The sequence below is a fragment of the Copadichromis virginalis genome, linkage group LG10 (genome assembly GCF_057382275.1).
Source record: "Copadichromis virginalis isolate Kocher_CV1m ecotype Utaka linkage group LG10, C_Virginalis_male_GT1.1, whole genome shotgun sequence".
In the NCBI taxonomy this organism is placed as follows: domain Eukaryota; kingdom Metazoa; phylum Chordata; class Actinopteri; order Cichliformes; family Cichlidae; genus Copadichromis; species Copadichromis virginalis.
In genome coordinates, this window is record NC_140627.1 from 28,793,109 (window position 1) to 28,814,036 (window position 20,928).

General features: G+C 41.1%; 1 protein-coding gene across 2 annotated transcripts; it reads right to left on the reverse strand.

The window, feature by feature from the left end:
- Positions 1–448: 448 nt before the first annotated feature.
- rsf1b.1 (remodeling and spacing factor 1b, tandem duplicate 1) lies at positions 449–19,940 on the reverse strand. 2 transcript variants are annotated; one of them, XM_085470968.1, is made up of 17 exons: positions 19,773–19,940; positions 17,404–17,495; positions 14,699–14,791; positions 13,773–13,978; positions 13,592–13,683; positions 8,178–10,432; positions 7,814–7,861; positions 7,425–7,706; positions 6,797–6,901; positions 6,416–6,495; positions 5,383–5,437; positions 5,170–5,282; positions 3,910–3,977; positions 3,492–3,705; positions 3,174–3,394; positions 2,435–2,614; positions 449–1,176 (listed from the first exon to the last, which is right to left on the reverse strand). In XM_085470968.1, exons 1-17 carry the CDS (start codon positions 19,924–19,926, stop codon positions 611–613), a joined length of 4,824 nt encoding a protein of 1,607 aa, XP_085327094.1. In that variant the 5' UTR covers positions 19,927–19,940; the 3' UTR covers positions 449–610. The 2 variants fall into 2 exon arrangements, with proteins under 2 accessions (XP_085327094.1, XP_085327093.1); XM_085470967.1 differs by lacking the exon at positions 7,814–7,861.
- Positions 19,941–20,928: the final 988 nt, after the last annotated feature.

A 20,928-nucleotide genomic window follows, 5' to 3' on the forward strand; every position in this document is an offset into this window, starting at 1 on the left:
AGCTGGTTAATTAAAGCAGACTAACAAGCTAAACCCGCTTTCTTGTAGCTCATCGCGCCGTGTTTGTGCAGAGCTAAACGGCCGCGTCTATCATCTCATCTAACCCTGCCCGGTGAAGTGCGTTTCAATCAACATGATTGCATTTCTTTAAAAAGCCATAAAATGATAAACAGATGTCCAGAACTTGGTGCCAATTATGGAATGATTTGTTTTGTTTTTTTAAAAGTTATTCAGCTTTCAAACAGACTAACTTTTCCCCCAGTTTCAGAGCCAAAAGTGATCAAAACCAAAACTGAAAACAGGACAACGATGACGACAACCGGGGGGGGGGGGGGGGGAACGGTGCTTCGGCGGGTCAACTGGTTATTTCCAGACAAATGAGGAATGGTATGTTGGTGGACTTATTGGCTGCAGGATCCCATGGGGACAGCGTCACATTGGAGGGGTGGGGTCCAGGCTTCCAGGTGACATGAGAAAAATGGACATGGAGGAGGAGTTGTTGGCATGGGAGGGAATAATAAAGTTAAGCAATATAAAAATACAATACCACCAAAAAAAAAAAAAAGAACAAAGAAAAAGAAACCAAACAAACAGTACACCACTTTTGTTTTTACAATTGTTCATTATTGCAGACGTAGTCCACGAGGTCTGTGACTCCTAACAGGTCGTCTTCGTCATCGTCCTGTGCCGCAATGTCCTGCCCCACCAGCCCGTTTGGTGCTATGGCAGCAGCCGGTGTGGCACTGATGCTTTTGGGCGGCTCCAGATGTGGGATAATGCCTGGAGCGGTGATGGTAGCGATGGTGGCAGCGGGCCGGTTGATGATACCCTCGAGGCTCTTTATGGGGCTTTGCCCGTTGGCGGGCGGCAGCTCTACCAGGCCACAGTCCAATGCATTTGTTCCCTTTGACTCCTCCTCTGCTTTCTTCTCCTTCGGCTTCTCCTCCTGCTGCTCCTCGTCATCGTCGTCATCTGAGTCGATGCGGTTCACTCGTTTACGGATGGGTCGATCCTCCTCGGAAGATTCGTCCGAGTCCTCGTCGGAGTCGTCATCTTCCGACGCTCTCCTGCGTTTTAGCGCTAGGCGTCTGCGTCGCTGCCGGGAATCTTCCTCCGATGAGATTCTATTCGACCTCCAATCCCTCGAATCTTCCTCGGAGTCTCTGGAGAAACTCGCTGGGAAGAGAAAACAAGAGTCACATTTAGTCTTGCTGTCATCAATCATGTTCACGTCAACATTGCCTCATTTACGCGTTTTGTTTTTCAATCAGTTAAAACTCAGCAACTTAAAACTGATGCAAATAATGAAATAAGACTGTGTGTGTGTGTGTGTGTGTGTGTGTGTGTGTGTCAGTCAAACAGTCAGAATTTAAATAAAATCAATTGAGGAAGAGTTTGAAACAGCTTCATCTCTAAAAGACTGCATTAAACCAACACTTTTCTGCTGTCGCTGTCCATGGTGCTGAAAGTGAATGCACTTTGTCAGGGTTAAAAATGAAGTTTCTCACATGACATCAAGAGCTCATTGCTTGACAGTTGTCTGCCATCTCACAGGGTGAAATTGGATGCGAAGACTGTTTTGCACCGAAAAAAGCACCAACAATTGCTTTGGTTTCTAGGAGATTGCTGGGGTTGCCTGCAGTTTTTAAACACCTCACCCATAAAAGGTCATTCACCAAATCAACAATGAGGCCACATAGGAGTTTCAAATTGATACTATTAAAAAACTAAACTACCAAAAATCTTGGATGAGTTAAAATCTCAGAGAGGTCAGAGGTCAACTTAAAAAAAAGAAAAAGACTTTTTAAAATTGATACCATAGGTGTGGCTACAAGGAGACTGAGGTGTACTACTCCTGGTCACCAGTAAAAGCTCGCCTTCGCAGTAAAAGTTATGCAACTTTCTCAGTTTATGATTTGGGTCATACTTTTGAGTTTCACTACAGCTCAGAGAGCAGCTCCGTTTGTAAGTCCATCACCTCTACTAACAGTAAATGTGCAAGCATCCAAAGCAATTACACGGAAGTTTTCCCTCGTGAATGGCAGGTGTGCCGGATGGTCATGAACCAGTCTCTAAGCTGGTGTGATTTATGTGGTGACTCTGGTCTTAACTATTTTAAGATCAAAGAGATGTCATGGGTACAGGAGGAGTTAATAAAGCTTAGATACTGCAATCTGCTGAATATTATCAAAACTGGATGAAAAAGTTCTTTTTTAGAAAGACACCAAACTTTTGTATTTGTTTTAAAGGATTTGTTATTAATACAGACCCAATGAGTTTGAAAGTTTGATTTTTATTCTTACCTTTAACTGTAAGTCACAAAATATTTTAAGATAAATTAGTGGAAACCAAAGTTGCTCTCCACACTTTTAACTCATCTGATTAATTACTAATCTAAATAGATTAATCAATCACTCAAGTGTTTCTGACTGACCGTCGCTGTCGGAGCTTTCCTGCTGACGTCTGGGTTTCGTTTTGGCCTGGTTGGTTTCGGCCTGAGAGCCTTCAGACTCGGACGTCTCGCAGTAGTTAACCTGCTTCTTCTGGCTTCGCCTCGACCGCCGGCGGCTCATATCCAGATCACTGTCGCTGTACTCACTGGAGCCTTCGGTCACTGCACAGAAACGCACAAAAAACAACAAAGAAGCGGTTAAAAATCAGAGGATGACCTGCAGCAGGAATATTCTTAGAAACTAATTTTAAATGACATTGTGCTCAGACATTTAAACTGTAATTCTGACTTGCTTGTGTACCCAGACGCATCCCCTTTTTAACCTGCTCTGTTTCTGTAGTTCATCCTAAGGAGGCTCACCATCAAGAGCAGGGTTAATGCTGGGTCTCTTTCCTGCACCAGCACTTGTCTTTTCTCTTAACTTTCTTTGCAGTTTTGTGTACTAGTTACTAGTTGAGCTTATCATTAGTCTTGTTTATAGTTTTACCGGGGGCTCCAACCTCAAATATTTGTGTTAGGTCTCTGCGAGTAATTTCTGGGTTTAAGTACTGTAATAGCAGCGTTTCAGAAGCGATCTAAGGTCTGAAGCTTCTGGTTATAAGCAAAGATGCTCTGTGGGGCAGACAACTCAACTACAACTTGCACCTTTTAACCTGTAGTCATCTCTTTATTTCAGGTTTTAGAGAATAAGTAAAAAGAGTATAACGTAAAACAGATATACCTATTTCATCCTCATCGTCATCATCCGTCTCGTCCTCCTCATCATCCGAGTACCCTCTCGGTCGCCGCCGCTTTCTGGAGCTCCGTCTGCATGTCAGCAGTCTGCTCCGCGAAGACTTTCGATGCCTACCGCTACCGTTGCTGCCAAAGTCGCTGTTGTTGGAGTCGGCCTCCGATTCAGCTTCCGTGTCGTTGTCCGTCACAACAAACTCTTCTTCTGAGCTGCATCCGAGCAAACAAGCGAACGCAGAGAGAGTTCAGCGTCTGGTGAACAAAACTGACAGATTTATGAGATTGGAAACCAAAAGTCAAACTGTACCTTTCACTGAGGCGAAACTCTTCCTCGCTCTCCTCCTCGTCCACGGTGCTGTCGCTGTCCAGGTCGTTGAGTCGCCGGCGTTTTTTCCTGCGCTGGCTGGCGCTGGGTCGCGGCGGCTGGCCGTTCTCCTTGCCCTCCTCGGCTTGTAGGATGGTAGAAATATCCTTCCCTCTGTGCCCTGTGATGTTGGCCATATCTTTACCCCGACCCGCTCCTGCAAAAACACCTCAGTTATATTAAAAACTTCACATCTTTCACATTTGAACCGCTTCTTGTGTAAATATGACAAGTTGCTACATTCTTCTGCATTACAAACAAGACGGATACAACATGTTAAATGAGCTTCAGATTTTGGGTTGATCTTCAGAGCCAGAAATATTTTCAGCAAAGTACACAGTACAGTTTCTTCTCCTCCTACCTCCACCCTCTGCTTCTTTGATGTCTTCTTCGATAGCCTCCTCGATGGCCTCGTCAAACTCATCAAATCTGCAAAGTTTACATCAACACAGACAAGAATATTTTTTGCTGCCTGGAGAATTTAAATGCGTCTCTGCCAATAATAACACAATCACCTGTCCAACTGCCGACTGACTCCAAGGGTGTTTCCACACCTGCAGCGTTTAGTCCGTTTAAATCAAACTGTGGTTTGGCAATCGCACTCAGGTGCTGACCAAAACAACCGCACGGAGAGTTTTTAGAGGGGGTGGGATTAATGCAGTTTCAAATGAAGTCAACACAATTGTTTATGGTGCAAACCTGATCCGACTGCGATCCGAACCAACTACTAGGTGCGACTAGGAGTACATTACAAGTTTGAGTTTAAAAAAAGAAAAGAAAAGAAAAATAAAAACTACTACAGAGCTGCAAAGGCCTTTACAGGTTAGCAACGAGCTTTGAAATGAACCTAAATTCTCCGTTTTCTTGAGTACCCCAGAACACAGCACCTTCCTGTTCCTGTTTACTTTTGTTGGTCGAGCCCAGACACTCCTGGCCAATAAGCAGACTGAACATTAACGTAGAATTTTCTCTGTGTGAAAACAAACCAAATCAAAGGAAAAAGCTAGAAGTTTACAAACTGATTTGGGCCAGAGTAAACCGACTATAGGTGTGAAAACACCCTAAATGGCTCACAGCAAAAGAGATGTGATAACATTTATCTCACACAGATGCACATTCAGCCCCCCCCATGTCGACCAGGGTCTGTTTTCAGTAAACAAAACCTTTTACGATTTTTTATTTTCTAGATACTGGAAATAATAGGTAATCTTTTTATGATTTATTTAGGGTAAAAAACAAACAAACAAACAAACAAACAAACAAAACAACCCCCCCCCCCAAAGAAAACATCTGGCAGGCAGATGTAACTCCCCACACTGTGGCAGATCGAGCTTATGTAGCTGCCATCGCCAGTGGGTGAATGACTGAATGTAGTGTGAAGCGCTTTGGGGTCCTTAGAGACTAGAAAAGCGCTATACAAATGCAGGCCATTTACCATTTATCCAACAGACCCAGGCCATCAACTGTTTGTGGAGTAGGCAAGATTTTCTTATGATGACTACGGCTCTATAGAAATTATATATTATCCGTGATTGGCTACTAGCTACAAACACTGATGTCATCAACATCAACTGATATGGACTGGTTGCCTGAACATGCAGCAAAATAGTATGTCTCGTACCTGTAGCTGATGGTTTTCTTCGCCCTCGTTGACCTCCGACCCCAGCTCTTACTCTTCTTTGTTTCTTTCTTCTCTTTGATAATGATCTCTGGTTTTTCCTCCTCGACCTCAACCTGGAAAGAGTTCAGCGTCACTTACATTCACAAACATCAGCAGCAGTCAATGTTTTTTTCTGTTTTTATTTAAGACCCCATGACCTCACTAAGTACTCACAGAGGGCGCGATGATGTTCTCGACACTGATTCCAACATAAATCAGACGCTCTTTCCTGGAGAAGAAAAACACAGTAAGATGATCACACAAAAAAGTTAATCCGAGTGTCCTCTGTTTGTCAAATAGTGCAAACTTGTAAAAGCTTTGCAGTGCTTAGTTAAAGAGCTGCAATTTCAGAGTAAAAGCTGGAATACACATCTACAGAAAGTGGACAGGATTTTCATAACACTACATAACACTGAGATCTTTTCCAGCACAGGAAATAAAATGGTTTTTGAGAGTACTGCACCTTCAAGGCAACACCATGGGTGTGCACTATTCTTGTGCACAGCTGTATAATACCACCAGGGGGCAGTGTCAAAAATGTACAGAGAAACATGCCTGTGGGATATTCTTGTTTTAGTTTCTAAATGTTAAAACCAATGAAAAATTTTACTCTGCAGCAGCTCTGTGACATTTTTGTGAATTGCTTTCCCTTTATGGTGAACTCTACTGCTGCTTACTTCCTGTCAAGCCCACTTATCAACCAACCAATCACCATTTGACTTACAAATGGTTCCTGTCACGTTACGTCACTGTAGGTAAAAAGTAGGTTGCGTTCACAAAATCCTTCTTCCTCAACTGAACGGGAAACCACTGCAACAAGCTCCAAATGAAGCCAGGTGAAAAACTAACAGTTAACAGGTGCAGGCTTTTTTTTCCCCCTTGCTTTCTGGAAAGACCTGTTACACCACTGCTGAAGTCCAGAGAGATTTCAAATCAGAGAGTGGAAATAGAACAAAAATTGATTAAATTTTACTTTCAAATTGTATTGTATTTATATTTGTCCATCTCCACTCAATTCTGTGGGAAGATACTGTTGCTACGTCTGTGCCACAGCGGAAACGCAGACCGTCTAAAGGACTGTTTACCTTCCTTAAAAATATGTATGTAATGTGGAATGGTTCAAAGTCATACCCAAACTGGGAACCACTGGCTTCAAAGTAAAACAAACTGTTAAATTCAACAGCAGCTGAAACACAAACTGTCTCACCTCCTCTCAGCCCGCTCCTTCTTCTTCAAAGCAGCGTCGAGGTTTTGGAGCTGCTCTTCGAGTTTGTCGCAGAGCTGCTTCTACAGAGGGGGGCGAGTGATACATTTGAACTTTAGTTAATCCAGTAGCTCTCAAACTGCACTTCAGCGTCATGATATCAAACACCACACAAGTTTTAAAGCCATCATTAAGACTTCTTAAAAAAAAAAAAACGTGAAAAACAGCATCAGTGGACTCTTGTTGCATTATTTTAATCTACATTAAAAACACATTTACTTGTGGTTTACGCTGTCTTTTTCCTCCCGGTCGTTGACGCCCCACAGATGTAGAAACACTGAGCTAACTATACATTTAATTTTGAGTGCACTGACTGGTACGTACATGCTGACAGGGTGGACAGAACCACTCTCCATCGGGGATGATCATGAGCGGAGGCCTCAGACAGGCTGTGTGGTAGCCGCTGTCACACGAATCGCACAGCAGGATCTGAGAAAGAGATACAGGCAGATCGTAACACAACAAAAGCATTTCTCTCAACAAAGAAAGAAGAGTGCAAAGTTAGCACAACCCATAGAATCAAACTACAGTAATGAGGAAATAAATCAGTGGCTGTTTTTTCCTGCTTGCCAAAAGTGACGATGCTACTCTATGTGAGATCACTGTCGGTTAGGAGGCGTTTTTCTGCTTCAGACTTTAACGAAGAACTCCCCAGCTGCCCTAGTTTCCTCTCATATTTGTACTGATATTAAATGTTGGGCTATATTTACATCTAACAAAAATAAATAAATTTAAAAAAAGCGTTGTTCTGCCTTCTCCCCACTAGGAGGAGCCTCAGGACTTGTTTCTTTTCCAACCTCACGGCTAAAAACTGCCCCCTGATTCAATAACACCCTTAAAGTCTCATTGTTAAAACCTTTCTGGATAATATTCCAGTCTCTCCTTGCTGTTATAATTTGAGTCTCTTTTCAATATAAATATATGCGGGTGAGATTTTACAGATGTTACCCACCAGCTCTGGGTGATTTGAAAGACCGCAGTGTTTGCAAGGGTCGTCATTGGGAGGTAGATCTTCGTCGGATGAGGTCGAGGAGTCCGAGCTTCGTCTTTCTCGGTTACGGTTCCGCCTCTTTCTTGTACGCTCAACCTTGTAGTCTTCATCGCTGTCGTCTTCCTCCTCGCTCTCGTCTTCTTCGCTGGACTCCTCGTCGCTGTTTTCGTCCTCGTCTTCCTCGTCTTTCTTTCTGCGGCGCGTCCGAGTGTTGGACCACCGAACCCTTCGCCTCTTTCTCGCCTAAAACAAGCAGTAATGAAAATGTTAACGGAGGAAAAATAGAGCTGTGCAATCTGGAAAATGACCAGTCTGTACATAAAAGATGGACAAAGCCATGGCTGCAGTACCTTAAGCCTCCATTCTTTCTGGTGGCCAGCAGAGGGCGACTCCACTGGCTGCAAAAAAAGGTTATTCCCAAGTTTAAGGACTGCAGGACCTTCATGGCCCACCAGGTAGAAACCACTACTACAGAAATCTACAGGAAAGACATTTCAAGTCTTAATATTTTTTCTTATGGTCATCAATTTAAATTCCCCAATAAAAGTCAAAAAGGCTGATGAAGCAGGTTACACCTTAGGGTGGGCTTAACTCCTGACTATCATGAGTGTCCCTCAGTTTCTCATTCACCTCTAAGTTTCAGATGTGGAATAATGTCACAGTGTCTATGTCCATCTTTTGTATACAGTGCATGGAATGAATGCATGGTCTTACCTTGGGTTTGGTTTGGCCTTCCTGATCCGTCTTTTTCTCTCTTGGCTTCTTCTTAACGACCTTCACCACCTCCTCTTCCTTGTCCTCCTCGTCTTCACACTTTTCCTTCTCACCCTTCTCCTCGTCGCGCTTCTGAGGCGCCTGCGACTTCTCCTGCTTCTTGTCCTGGATCTGTACTGCCTTTGGCGTCGGCCTAGAGATCCTCGGTGATCTTCGCAGGGATCTCCCCACGTTTGTGTCAGACTCTGAGTCCCCCTGTCGCTCCTCCCGCTGGAGCTCAACTTTCCTTCGGTTGACTGGGCGCTTGTTTTTCCGGCAGACATCCTCCTCCTGAACATCTGCTGGAGCTTCACTGCCATTCGCCACATCTTTTTTCGCTTGAGAGTCCACATCCTCGCTTTTGCCCTTACTCTCCTCAGTTTTTGAGAGTTCATCTGCTGTGGAGTCCTCTTTGCAGTTTGAAAGCTTTTCTTTATCAGTGTCCTTTTCACTTTCCCTGTCAGCATCCTTTTTATTATCTGATGATGGATGCTCTGCCTCGATTGCGCTGGGGTTTTTCTCAGAATCCTTCTCTTGTTCAGTCTCAGGTTTTTCATCTGAGGTATCCGTCTTCTCAACAGGGCTGGGCGTTTTATCCTGCCCTTCAGATGGCTGCTCTGCTGGCTTTTGTGCGACAGAGTTCATGTCAGCTTTGTCATCTTTTTGTGGTTTTGTCACATCGAGTTTTGCGCCCTGTGCCTCTGCAGCCACAGGCCCAGACACAGAGTCGCTTATCTTGGAAGCATCACGTACCGTACCATCTTCACAGTTGACAGTTTTCTTTATGTCTTCTGGTTTTTCTGTCTTTGTCTCACAGACTGTGGGAGCCATCTCTGCATCTTTGATGCCATCGTGCTTCTCTGCAGCTTTACATGAGTCTGACTTGTCGACCTTTTCGATAACAGGCTGGTCCACACTCTCCTTAGTGTTGGCTGTTTCCTCCGCTTTCTCACTTGTTTTTTTAGTGACAGACTTTGATTCCGAGGTTTCAGAGTCTACAGATTTCTCTGGTGTGTCTGCAGATTGTGTCTCTGTTGTCTTACAGCTTTCAGGCTTCTCTTCCAGAGCAAAGCTATCAGTTTTCTCTACATTACCCTCAGATGATCCAGTCTCTTTAGAGTCACTCGTATCTGTTTGCTTGTGCGTTATATTTTCGGGCGCCTCGGCTTCTTTAGTCTGACTCGACTCGGACGTGTCCATGTCTGTGCAGTCTAGCTTTTCCTCTGGTTGTTTTGAAACTTTTGATTCGGCTTCTTTGGATTCAACTTCATGATTTAAGTTTAGGTTCCCTGACTCATCAGCAGTTAATATTTTATGACTTTCCTTTAATGTTGTCTTGTTCACCTTACAAGACTCCTCTGTGTCTGCTGGTTTGGATTCTTTCATTTCTTCGTGCTCTTCGTGATTAGAGGATTTCTCTGCTGCATTATTTATCTCTTTAGATAAAGGTGTCGGTTCTGTCGGGGGCAGCGAAGACTCGCATGTTTCACTTTTTTCCGTTTCCTTTTCATCTTGAGTTTTCTTCTCCAAATCCACTTGGTGTGAGGTGACTCCCTGTGGCTCGTCCTTTTTAACCTCCTCGTTGGTGGTCGGAGCGTCGTTCTCTTTAATGTCGACAGATTTCTCCACAGCTTCTGTTACTCGCTCTGGTGACCCTTTTTCTGATTGGGTAACTTCACCATTAATATGATCATTTATACTCAACGCTTTCTTTGATTGGTCAGGAGTCGAGTTGTCTTTTGCAGCCTCCTTCAGATTAGAAAGAGATGGATTTTGCACTATAACGGCATTATTTTTATCAAAGTCTTCACTGAACTTCATTCCCCTTTTTTTCAAAGGGATCTTGGCCTGCTGGTCATTCTTCATGGCTTGCTGCATTTCCTCTGCACTGGACTTCTTCGGTTCCTCCCCTTTTTCCTCCTTTACTGATGTACACAACGTCTCAGAGGCCGGTGTTTGTTCACTTGAGTTAGATTTAGTGTCCACAACTTCCATCGGCTCTTCTTTGATGTTCTGGGCTTTTTTACTGACATTTTCTGAGTCGAGCTCTGCCTCCGCTTTACCTTCAATGACACCATTTAGCGCAGATTTTGCGTCTGAATTTTCAGATTTCGTGTTCTGTGTTACTTTTTCAATGCTCTCCGGCTTTGGAGAGACTGACTTGGTGGAGTCTTTGCTGTCTTCATCTGATGTATCTTCAGTCTTTCTGGTCTCACCTGTAACAAAATACAAAAAAAAAAGGAGAACAAAAAGATTAAATGGCTATTAGGAGCTCTGATGTACTTAAATACTCAAAGTAAGTAGAATAATGTCGATTAATATGAGGTTTATTTTGACAGAGTTCATACACATTTTTCAGGGTCAAATTCAAGCACTTTTTAAACTTTTAAGGTCCATTTTCAAGCTTTTCCAGCACATTACCTAAAAAAAAGAATGCATGTTTCACTTTGCATCACCTCAGTAAGACCATGTAAATATTAAAACAAATCATCTTAAGTCGAGTTAAATGAACTTTTTCCCGTTTGTTAAAACAGAGAAAAATGCACCACACAAAATAAATACCAAAAAAGGGAAATTGTTGCTTTATATGCATATAGTGTAACTCAAAAAACACATTTCTCTTAAAAATTACAATGTGCAACGCGAACAAATCAACTTGTTAGAGATATTCATCTCCACTTGGGAAAAAAAACAACCACCCCACAAAACAAGAAAACTGCCCCAAACACCACAATAATACACAGCAAGGCTAAATTAAGTCTTCTCATCAGATATTGATGCTTCTTTCCTATATGACACAAAAATAGGAGACAGATGTTTGTTTGTTTGTTTGTAACTAGTTAAGCACCCACACCCCCAAAAATGGGGGCAAAAGGGAGGAGATTGTGTTTAATCGGTTATAACAAGACGTCAAAAATATAAGTCCTGACATAAGTAGTGTCTGCAGAAACCTCTGAATCTCAGCTAAAAGCTCGTGTAAACCATTTCTACAACCACCAAACAAAGCAAAGACACCAAACAGTTAAAAGAGCAGTTACGTCACCATGAATCTGTGGACAGGTAATATCCATATTTTGATTTATGATTTTCTGGAGTTAAATGTGAACCAAAGTATATTTTCAAAGGTGTTATATGCTTTAAAATACTTTTAAATAAATTAGGTGAGTGAAATAAAAAAAACAAAATTTTTCTATGTTTGAGTCACAGTAACTTATTTACACCTCTGATGACATCTCACAAGTGTTAGTTGTATTTTGATACCCAGACTGTTTACACAGAGTTTGTTATAGCAGAGAAATACTTCATTTATTTTGGTCATTTCATTTCCAAGCAGAAAGCTCAGAAAACTCCTGGGAGCCTAAGAGGTTAAAGTTAATTCCCAATAAAACTAACTGAGATGTTTGACTACATTGCTGTCTGTATTATTGTTAAAGTCCTAAATGATCATTTTAAAGTGTTTGTGCTAATAACATCATGTACAGTGAGACAGGCAGAAAGAACAGCACTGACTGGGAGAGGCTTTGAACAGATGACATACTCAGTTCAATTCAACATATAAGACTTTGCACAAAAAAAGCCTGGAGCCTATCCCAGCTACCACAGGCGAGAGGCAGGGTACACCCTGGACAGGCCAGTCTGTCGCAGGGCTAAATTATTTTACTGCGTTAAATCCTTGTGGAGTATAAGATTTCCTTGTTTACATTTATACTTGTCATCCAAGTTATGAAAACAAGAAAACTGCTTATGTCTAAACTAGCAAGATGCCAAACCCTGAGGTGCTCCCAGTTCATTCATTAGTGTTAGACAAGGTGCTCAGTACTGCTGTATGAGTGTGTGTGTGGCTGGATGAATAAGACTTGTAGTAAAAGCTTTGAGTGATTAATTAAAGTAAGTGCCAGTCTGTTTATCATTTACTATAAATAAAGCTTTACTCTGGTTGTGACACCTCTTTTCTGCCTCTACAGTCTGAAGCAATATTTCAAGCCATCACATCATTTGGAATTTCATTAAATTTCTTTATCATTGTGCACATGTGAAATGTATCAACATAGATAATCTAGTGTTAAAGACACAATGGTGTCAGTAGATTGCACATTAAAGTCAACAGAGTTTTGTTTTCTGACTTCTCCCATTTAAGCACATAATCCCAACTACGGTGGCCACTGTAGGACAAAGAACTCTGGCTTCAATTAATCTAAGTGCGAGTAGACTGGTGTCCTCATCCATTTACTCTGTGGGACGTAAAACTATGTGAAAATCCGATACAAGTCAAGTAGTCAGCAGAACTCACTTCTGACAGCGATACTGAGGTGAGTTGTTGAGATTATCCTGAACTTCTGTTGGTACGCGCTGCTGTTTTTGCCATTGTTAGCCTCGGTTAGCTGCTGTTAGCCACTGGATCTAACATTGCTGGAATCAGATACTTAGCAAATAAAGTGTAAGGTGCGGTTTATAGGACACTCCAGCCTGACATTAGCTGACATAACGTTAGCATTTAACCAGTTGCTGTTGTTGTTTAACCACCTCATTGTCAAACGACCAGAGACGGGAGGCTCACAGGTCTAATCTGCTGATAGCTGTGACAATATCAGGAATAAGCGAGCATGTTTTGTTTTAAAGCCCTGATTTCAGTTCAGGAGATGAGTTTGAGCTTTTACTCAGATGCTGGCCTCCTTCTCAGGTGATAATACATATCTATGCTTACGAGTTTTCTTCCTCTTCACCTTTGGTGTACTACGCATGTGGCCAGTCTCTAGTAACAAACATAAAACGTTAACAGCAAAACAGCCACTGTATTCAAGATGGCACGTCAAGATGGTGGCCTCCACAAACCATACTTTTAGTAGATTAATTCCAAATTTATATATTTATATAGATAATGATGATTATATAATTATATAGATAATAAGACACATCTATGAAGGAGAAAAGTATATACACCAGCATTAAATTAGAAACAAGTGCACATGGGCACCACGCCACCAAGCCTCTGTCAGTGCGCCCCAGGGTGGCTGTGGCTACAATGTAGCTTGCCATCACCAGTGTGTGAATGGATGGATGACTGAATGTGTAAAGCGCTTTGGGGTCCTTAGGGACTAGTAAAGCGCTAAACAAACAAACAAACAAGGGGGGGGGAGCTGCTAAGGGGGTATGAAAATTATGATCCAACTGGCACAAGAGAGGTCAACTGAAGTGTGATAATCACTGCTCTGAGCGTGCGCTATGCCAGCAGCTCATGTTGATCAAAGATATTATTATTCAAATATTCAGGTGTAGGTTCCTAATGAAGTCTAAACATTTCTGCAACAATCTGAACTAAAAATGCAATCCAGAGAAAATTGTAACTGCTGGTTTTTATACTGAAAAACTCTTACCTTCAGGCTTCGTTTCCTGTTCTTTTTTCAACAGCGCAGGATCAATCTGCGTCTTCAGCAGAGCCACAACCTCGGCCAAATCGTTTCTATCTCTGCAAGGAGAGAGACGAACACATATTTAAAAACATAAAAACAAACAAACGTTTATTTCACACCTGCAGGACGTTTCTGTCCGTTTTACCTGACGATGCACTTCCACGATGACCCGTCCAAGTCATCCTGCTCCTCCACATAAACGCGCACGTTGTTGTCCTGGTCCAGTTGAAACCAGTACATCTGTCCGTCTTTGTCCCGGCCGATTGGCTGCAGGCGCATTTTATCTGGGTCCTCATCGTTGATGGCGGTTTTGAACTTGACGTTGTCGTCAAACTGACACTCACACAAATACTGCAGAAAAAAGAAAGGCCCAATAAAGGAAAGTTTATTCAAACACAAACAAAGTCAAAGTACCTCATAGAGGCACAGAATTATATTTTTAAAAGATTTTAGAGCAGAAACTTGAATATTCGTGGTTCAGCTGAAGGTGCAAAACCTCAGCCTGTGTGAAAGGGAAAATACACCATTATTTAACATTTACATGGACTGAATCACTTAAGTTACGTTGACAGTTTGATACTGCGTCACTATGTATTAACCCAACCAGGTCTTATAAAGGCTACCACCCTTCTACTTCTGGGTCACTTCATTCGCTCAGGGACTTCTTACAGAAAGTTTGACTATGTGGCCACAGTCTGCATTCTGCCCCAACCAGAACCTTCAACAGGTGGAGAACTGGTGAAGCTACACTGGGAAGAACCAGTACTTCGACTCGAGCTAGACAAAAGGCAATCTTTTTTAGCTGCTTCCTCCCACCCCTGGTTTATTTTACAAAGCAACAAGTGGAGATTAAGTTAAAATACATGTTTGCCTACATCTTTAAATCTGACTTCTTGAGAACTTTGCTCTATTTGCAGCTGTCCCACTCGTCTATGTTTGGGTGATACCTGCAGCATGTACACAGGTGTGTAAAAGCGGGCCAGTGGAGGAGAAAATGTTCATTTATAATATCTAATAGGGGAGAGGAAACCGGACGGCCATCCTGACATCCACCAACAACAAAAAACTCACTTTAAGTATCCCCGTCTTGCACTCCACCGTCAACTCCTTGTATCCTTTTTGCTCGAGTTCCCACGCCCAGGTTGTGTTGAACTCCTGACATACCTGCAAGGGAAACAAGTAACACAACAAAGTGGCATTAAAATACATCACATGCTTAACCTTTATTTTCAGAAAAAAGTCAAACTGGAGACATTAGTCAATTAATAGAGGGTACACAGTTACTTCTTGAGTACAAAAAGTAAAAAATAAATAAGAGCCTCCGTTTAGATGACTTAAAGTGTCATGTTTCTGAGACAGTAGAAAAAAAAAAGATGATATTTCAGGCTCTCAAGTCTTAATATAACAATGGTTACATTTTTTGGTCAGAGAAATAAACACAAAGCAAGAGTGAGAGGCTGAGGTTGGCCAGTCAAAACTGTTACTTCTATTCTGATTATTTAAAACATAAATTTTACATATAAACATTGCCGTAATGTGTGTCATGCCCATTTCTTTTATTTCACAGTGTTTTTGTGCTTATGTGTTTTTGCATGTTTGTGTTTAACTGTTCTTTATTGTTATAGCAAACAATAACAGAGGCGACCACCTTAGAGCATCACATGCTGGTTTACTGGGACCATTTGTCTCCTCTCCCTCATTTTTTCTAAATTGTTAACCGTCCCTGTACTTTTTTTTTTTTTTTTTTTAAATCTACTAAAAAACATTATCTTAAAAGCAGACCCGGGCATTGTACATCCTGTGGGGCACATTCGGCCTTTTGGCTGTCCCTGACCAGCCAGTGTGAAATTAGGATTCAAAGATAAGTATCCATCAAAGAATGGCTTACTGTTTTTTGCAGTTTTGTGGGAAAGGACAACACATTTTTACTGCTTTGATTTTGAAGGTGACTGATCATTTATTTTTACATTCTCATGTGTGAGTAAGCAAATGCAGCATCACTGTAAATACACTCTAATAAAAGATTTTTTTAATCAACAACACTGACTTTTGAAGTCGGAGGTCAAGCTGTGAGTTTAGTCTGTGGACAGCAGACTGGTGGGTTTAAGGACTGCAGTTTCAATCACCATTATGAGACTAAACACCCAGAAATACAAGAAGTTTTCAGAAGAAGCATTTGAGAATGTGTCCAATCCAGCTGAACCATAACAAGACTGATTGAGGTGAGGACACTGCAGGAAATCTGGAACTCCAGTTTAAAAACAAAACAGACTATTGTGACTTTTTTCTCCTTGACTGTGGATGAGAGTTGTGCTGTCTGTCTACACAGGATCTTTCTATATGTGGTAAGCAACAGACTTAAGATCACAGAGGAACTGGCAGCAGTGCACTCAGTGAAAGGGACTGTGACTTCTTCACAGAGGTAAACGGTTGCTTGGAAGGGCTATGGCTGAAATGGGACAAACTGGCAGGTGTTCCAGCCAATGGCTGCTCAAATCTGACAGGAAAATGTTTGGCCTTCTGAAGTGGATGTAATATAACGAGAAATAAATGAAACCATAAATGAAACTGGTATCTTTGTAACTGGTAGACAGCAGGTGCCGAAAACTTTCTACACATAAGGAGACCTTCTCAAAAGATGTTGGTTCTCTTTGAATTTGCCTTCATATGTGAACAATCGTTCTCAGTAATGAAGTTTAATCCAGACACAGATGGTCTCTCAGTCACAGTCACCTGCCCACATTTACACCTCAGACACTGCACCTGACTTTAAAGCACTTGTTAAAGCCAAAAAAAAAAAAAAAAAAAAAATCAACAAAAACCAACAACTCAATTTTCTCTCAATTAACAAGAAGAAAACAAAACAAAAAAACTGAATACCTGCAGAAGATGTAATTGGAGCAAAAATAGCAACAGCACTTTGCATAATTTATAATATAACATATTTATAATTTTGCAAAAACATGCACATTTTGTTCTCAATTGTTGATTAAATTATGACTTTACTATGCCTGCTTCACATTTTCATTGTCTAACAGTGACATCTACATCTCACTAACATTGAGCACCTTATTGGTGTGGGCTCCACAACAGCCACAGTTTCTCCTGCGGCCCCTTGCAAAAATTACGAGCCCACCCTGCTACCCTGATGCTACCTGCTGACATCACCCCCTGAGTACCTTTTTCTACTCTGAGCGCAGGGATTACTGCCGTTTATTCATGCAAACAGCTTCGGCTCCTAGAGTGGTTACTGCAGGATGGGTCTCTCTGATAAAACAGACCTGTCCATCAGATTATTAAACTGGGTTTTATTTTCCAAATTTGTCAACCTAGTCCCAGTTTAGTAGATCCCAAAGTTGATATGCTGCAACGTTAAAGTTTTGTTTTTGTTTTTGTTTTTAAATAACCAGATGATCTCTATAAAACCAGACATCTGCTTAACCATGTGGGAAGTATTTTCTATTAAAAAGCACGTTTTTGGAAAGCTGTTTGTTTACAAAAAAAATAAATAAATAAATGTAAAAAAAATTTTTAAAAAAAGGCGGGGGGTTGGATGTCTGGCTAATCTTAATGGCCGTGAAAGTACAGAAAGAAAATGGTCTGAAAGAACATTTCAGCTTCCTGAAAGAAGCCCTTTTAGGTACTCTGGATGGAGTAGGAGCTGTCTGAATATGGCGCTATTTATTTTAAATGTTAAATAAATATTCTAGATTGTCCTGTGCCAAAACACTGTGGCGGTACTTCTTTTTCTTTTGTGCTGCGTGTCAACCGCTTACCTTGACGAGATACTTCTCCCATCTGTCTGCAGACACCGATTTGCCGATCTTCCTCAGCAACTTAACGTGAAGATCAACCAGCAGCTTTGGAACTGCGGAAACAATAAAACAGAGAAACCCGTTAGCGTCCGAAAGGCATTTTAGGTGTGATGCTACAACTGTTGAGGAGAGTGTAAAACAGCCGTAAAGCAAGTAACACTGTCAGGTAACAGCATCAGCTGCTGTGACTGGAGATGAAATTTATTGCATCGTGGGAAAAGCTGATCAAAAAAAAACCAGAGTGCAGACAAAAACAGCCAGGCAACAATGTATGCAATGTCTATGTAACGCTATTGGGCTTTTCATGCTAAATATGGCCCTTTTGACAATTTCTAACATGTGAATGCAGAAGAAAAAAACTGATTCTTGTATGTTTTTCTTACTGAACTTCTGCCCATTTTATTGATATTAACTTCATCTTTTCATCTTCGTTTACATTTTTTAAAAGCTCACATTTAATTAATTAAATACATTTTTTATTTTATAACATTATTTTGCAATGAAAGTGTTTCCCCTCTGTAATATTTACATCAAACCAAGTCTGAGAGATGCTCGCTCTGATTGATGCTCATGAACAGTTTTAATTGACAACAAAAGAATCATTTATCAGAGCATCTGCAGCAAACCATCTAAACCAAAAACAAAGCAAAAAGCCTTTGACTTAACATAAAATGTAGGACGAAGTCAAAAATGCGCAGATAAATAGGATTAATATTTGACATACTTCATTTTCATCTCCTACTTTCTTTATAGGGGTCACCACAGGAGCCCAACTGCCTCCATCTCACCTAATCCTTAGCATCCTCACTAACCACACTGAACATCTGCACATCCTCCTTCACTGCATCAGTGAACCTTCTCTGTGGTCTTCCTGTTTAATTACTGCCTGGAAACTCCCTCTTCCACATCCTTCGTCAAGTATATCCACTATCCCTTCTGTGCACATATCCAAACCATCTCAGGTGTGCCTCTCCTCTGATGTACTCATTCCTAATCCTGCCCATCCTGCTCACTTTTCGCACCTTCAGCTTTGCTTCCTGTCTTTCTGTTAGTGCATAGATCATAGCACGTCTCACTACCGCCTTGTAAACATTCTCTTTCACTCTTGCTGCTATCCTTCGCTGTGCGGGAGTCAGTGTCAACACATTACAGAGCCTTATTTATCTTTGTTTTTCCCATAAAACAAGTTTATTCTTTACACATGCCCGCCTTTTTCTGTTTACCAACATGCACTGGAAGGCCTCTAGGAGAAATACAACACACTGTATCCTTATAACAACATATATTGTTCCCTCGATTTGAAAAAGTATATACTTTTTAAGTATATATATTTTTAAAAAGTCTAATTTTAATCAAATAAAAGCATTGAGCTTGAAACTGTCAATAATTAATGGGAATATCGAACGTAGAAAAAATGTGTCCGTGGTGTCCTTTTAAAACACACGAGGTGATGGCACATGCTAATTAATACACACTCAATCAGGAACACTTTCAGATGAGGACGCGCATGCGCTAATCGACGCAACGGGATAAGAAAAACAGTCAAGTCGACCACAATTAGCAGCGAGAGCGGAAGAAGAGAACAATTTCTTAATTACCGTGAAATTCTTAAACACCGTTTTCTATGATGTGGTTATCGCTAAGAGTTTGGAAACAATAAAAGTCACAGTTAATTTAATTTCACATCAAAATCGCGCATATAGTTCCGCAGTAACCAGCAAAACTATTGCGTTTCTAAGGCTTTAAGTTATTTTATTTTGAAAGCGCCTACGCATTTGTCCTCTGTTTTTGTGTGGCTTGACGGTAGCTGCGCGAAGCACCACAAGGCAAAATATTTTAAGTGTAAATAAAGTGCACAAATCCGTGCTCGTTTCACACACTGACACCTTCGGAGACCACTTAATTGAATCCACGCCGCGCTGCGTGAGCTATCTCCACGTTCACCGCCTCGCGAGCACTGTCACGGCCGCATGTTTGTGTGCGTGTTGTGTTGTTTTACGTTACAACGGCAGATAAAGGCTGCTTGGAAAAAAATTAAGCCCAATTCAAAAGCTAAAAAAGTGACAGAAAACCTCGAATAATTCGGCCCGTTTGCAGCTGAATAACGATCAGAATGAGCACAGACGTGTTTTCTACCTCGAATGGCAGCTTCAGGGCGGAGTTAAGTTATATTTAAGTGAAGGAGAATGTTAAAAAACCAACACAATAACACACAGCCAGCTAACATTAGCTGCTACGTGCTAGCTCGCTACCATTATCATTAATGCAGCGGTGAAGTCTCTCCTCCTCCTCCTCCTCCCCGTGAGCAGCGGGACCTTTTACTACCCTACCTGAGGATGTGTCCTGCAGATACCTCTCCAGCTGAGGAAAGGTGAGCTCCGGCAAGTCCAACAACGCTCCGTAGCGCTCAAGAAAAGAGCAAATCACAGCGTAATTTGGACACAAACCGGGGGAAGAACTCGCCGTTGCCGCCGAAGCAGCCATCTTTTCCACACCAGTGCAAGCCAGCCGGAATTAAATGCATGAGTTCCGAGTGTTACCAAAATAAGACACTGGGCTTGTAACCTGTCCTGAAAAGACAGCTTTTTCCATCTGCATTAATATTTATTTATTTACAGTTGCACTTCCTCTGTGTCAAATCAGAAAAAAGTTGCTTGAATTGCATTGGCTATTTAACACATGTCATTTATGCAACAGAATCACGTATTTAAAGGTGTACATCAGATTATTAATGGTTAATTCTACAGTTGCAGAACATTTGTATCCCACCCCTGAATTTGAAAGCAGTCCATGCACAGAAAAATAAAAACATACATTTAAAAAAAAAATTATACTCGTCCAGAGACAAAATGTAAATCTATTTTTTTAAGTTGGTCCAAAATATGATTTAAAATACAAAAAAGTTCTTGAGGACTCCCAAAAGTTGTAGGCCAAATATATCATTTTTATATAAGTTATTCATTTTTACATTGTTTTTTTTTTTTTTTTTTTTTTAAATTTTGTCGATATTTGTTTCTTATATGTGTGCTAACATGCAAAATAATCATGAATGCTTTTTTAAACTCACAACTCACAATCTATTGTCCTTTGCAATAGTTTGAATGGTGTATGTATGTATGGTGTATTTGAGCAAAGATTAGGCCTAAGTTGTCCTCCAATTCTAGAATGAGGCTAATTTATGCAATTTATTTTCTACCAGGCAGCAGATTTTACCGTGGTGGTCCTTGTGTAATGTAAGGTATAGTACTAAATAGTCCAACAAATCCATATCAGTTTCATGCTCTGTATTGTAACTGTAATGTCTTTAGTGATCTTCAGTTAATTCTGGTTTAAGCATTTTAAGAGAAACATTTTTACAAAGCATAAAGTCGTGTGAAAAAAAAGGATTCGGCCCATTCCTCATTAATTAATGTTTTGTTAGTTTTTTGCTATTTTCCAAATCATTAAACAAATTTTCTTTGCTGGTCAAAAATAACCCGAGTGAAT

Excerpts from the sequence above, each read along its gene's own strand:
- rsf1b.1 (XM_085470968.1), bottom strand. The coding sequence starts at position 19,926 with ATGGCTGCTTCGGCGGCAACGGCGAGTTCTTCCCCCGGTTTGTGTCCA. Across the intron at positions 6,496-6,796 it reads TCTGTCCACCCTGTCAGCAT|AAGCAGCTCTGCGACAAACT; the intron begins GTACGTACCAGT and ends CCCCCTCTGTAG. Across the intron at positions 3,706-3,909 it reads CAAAGAAGCAGAGGGTGGAG|GAGCGGGTCGGGGTAAAGAT; the intron begins GTAGGAGGAGAA and ends GTGTTTTTGCAG.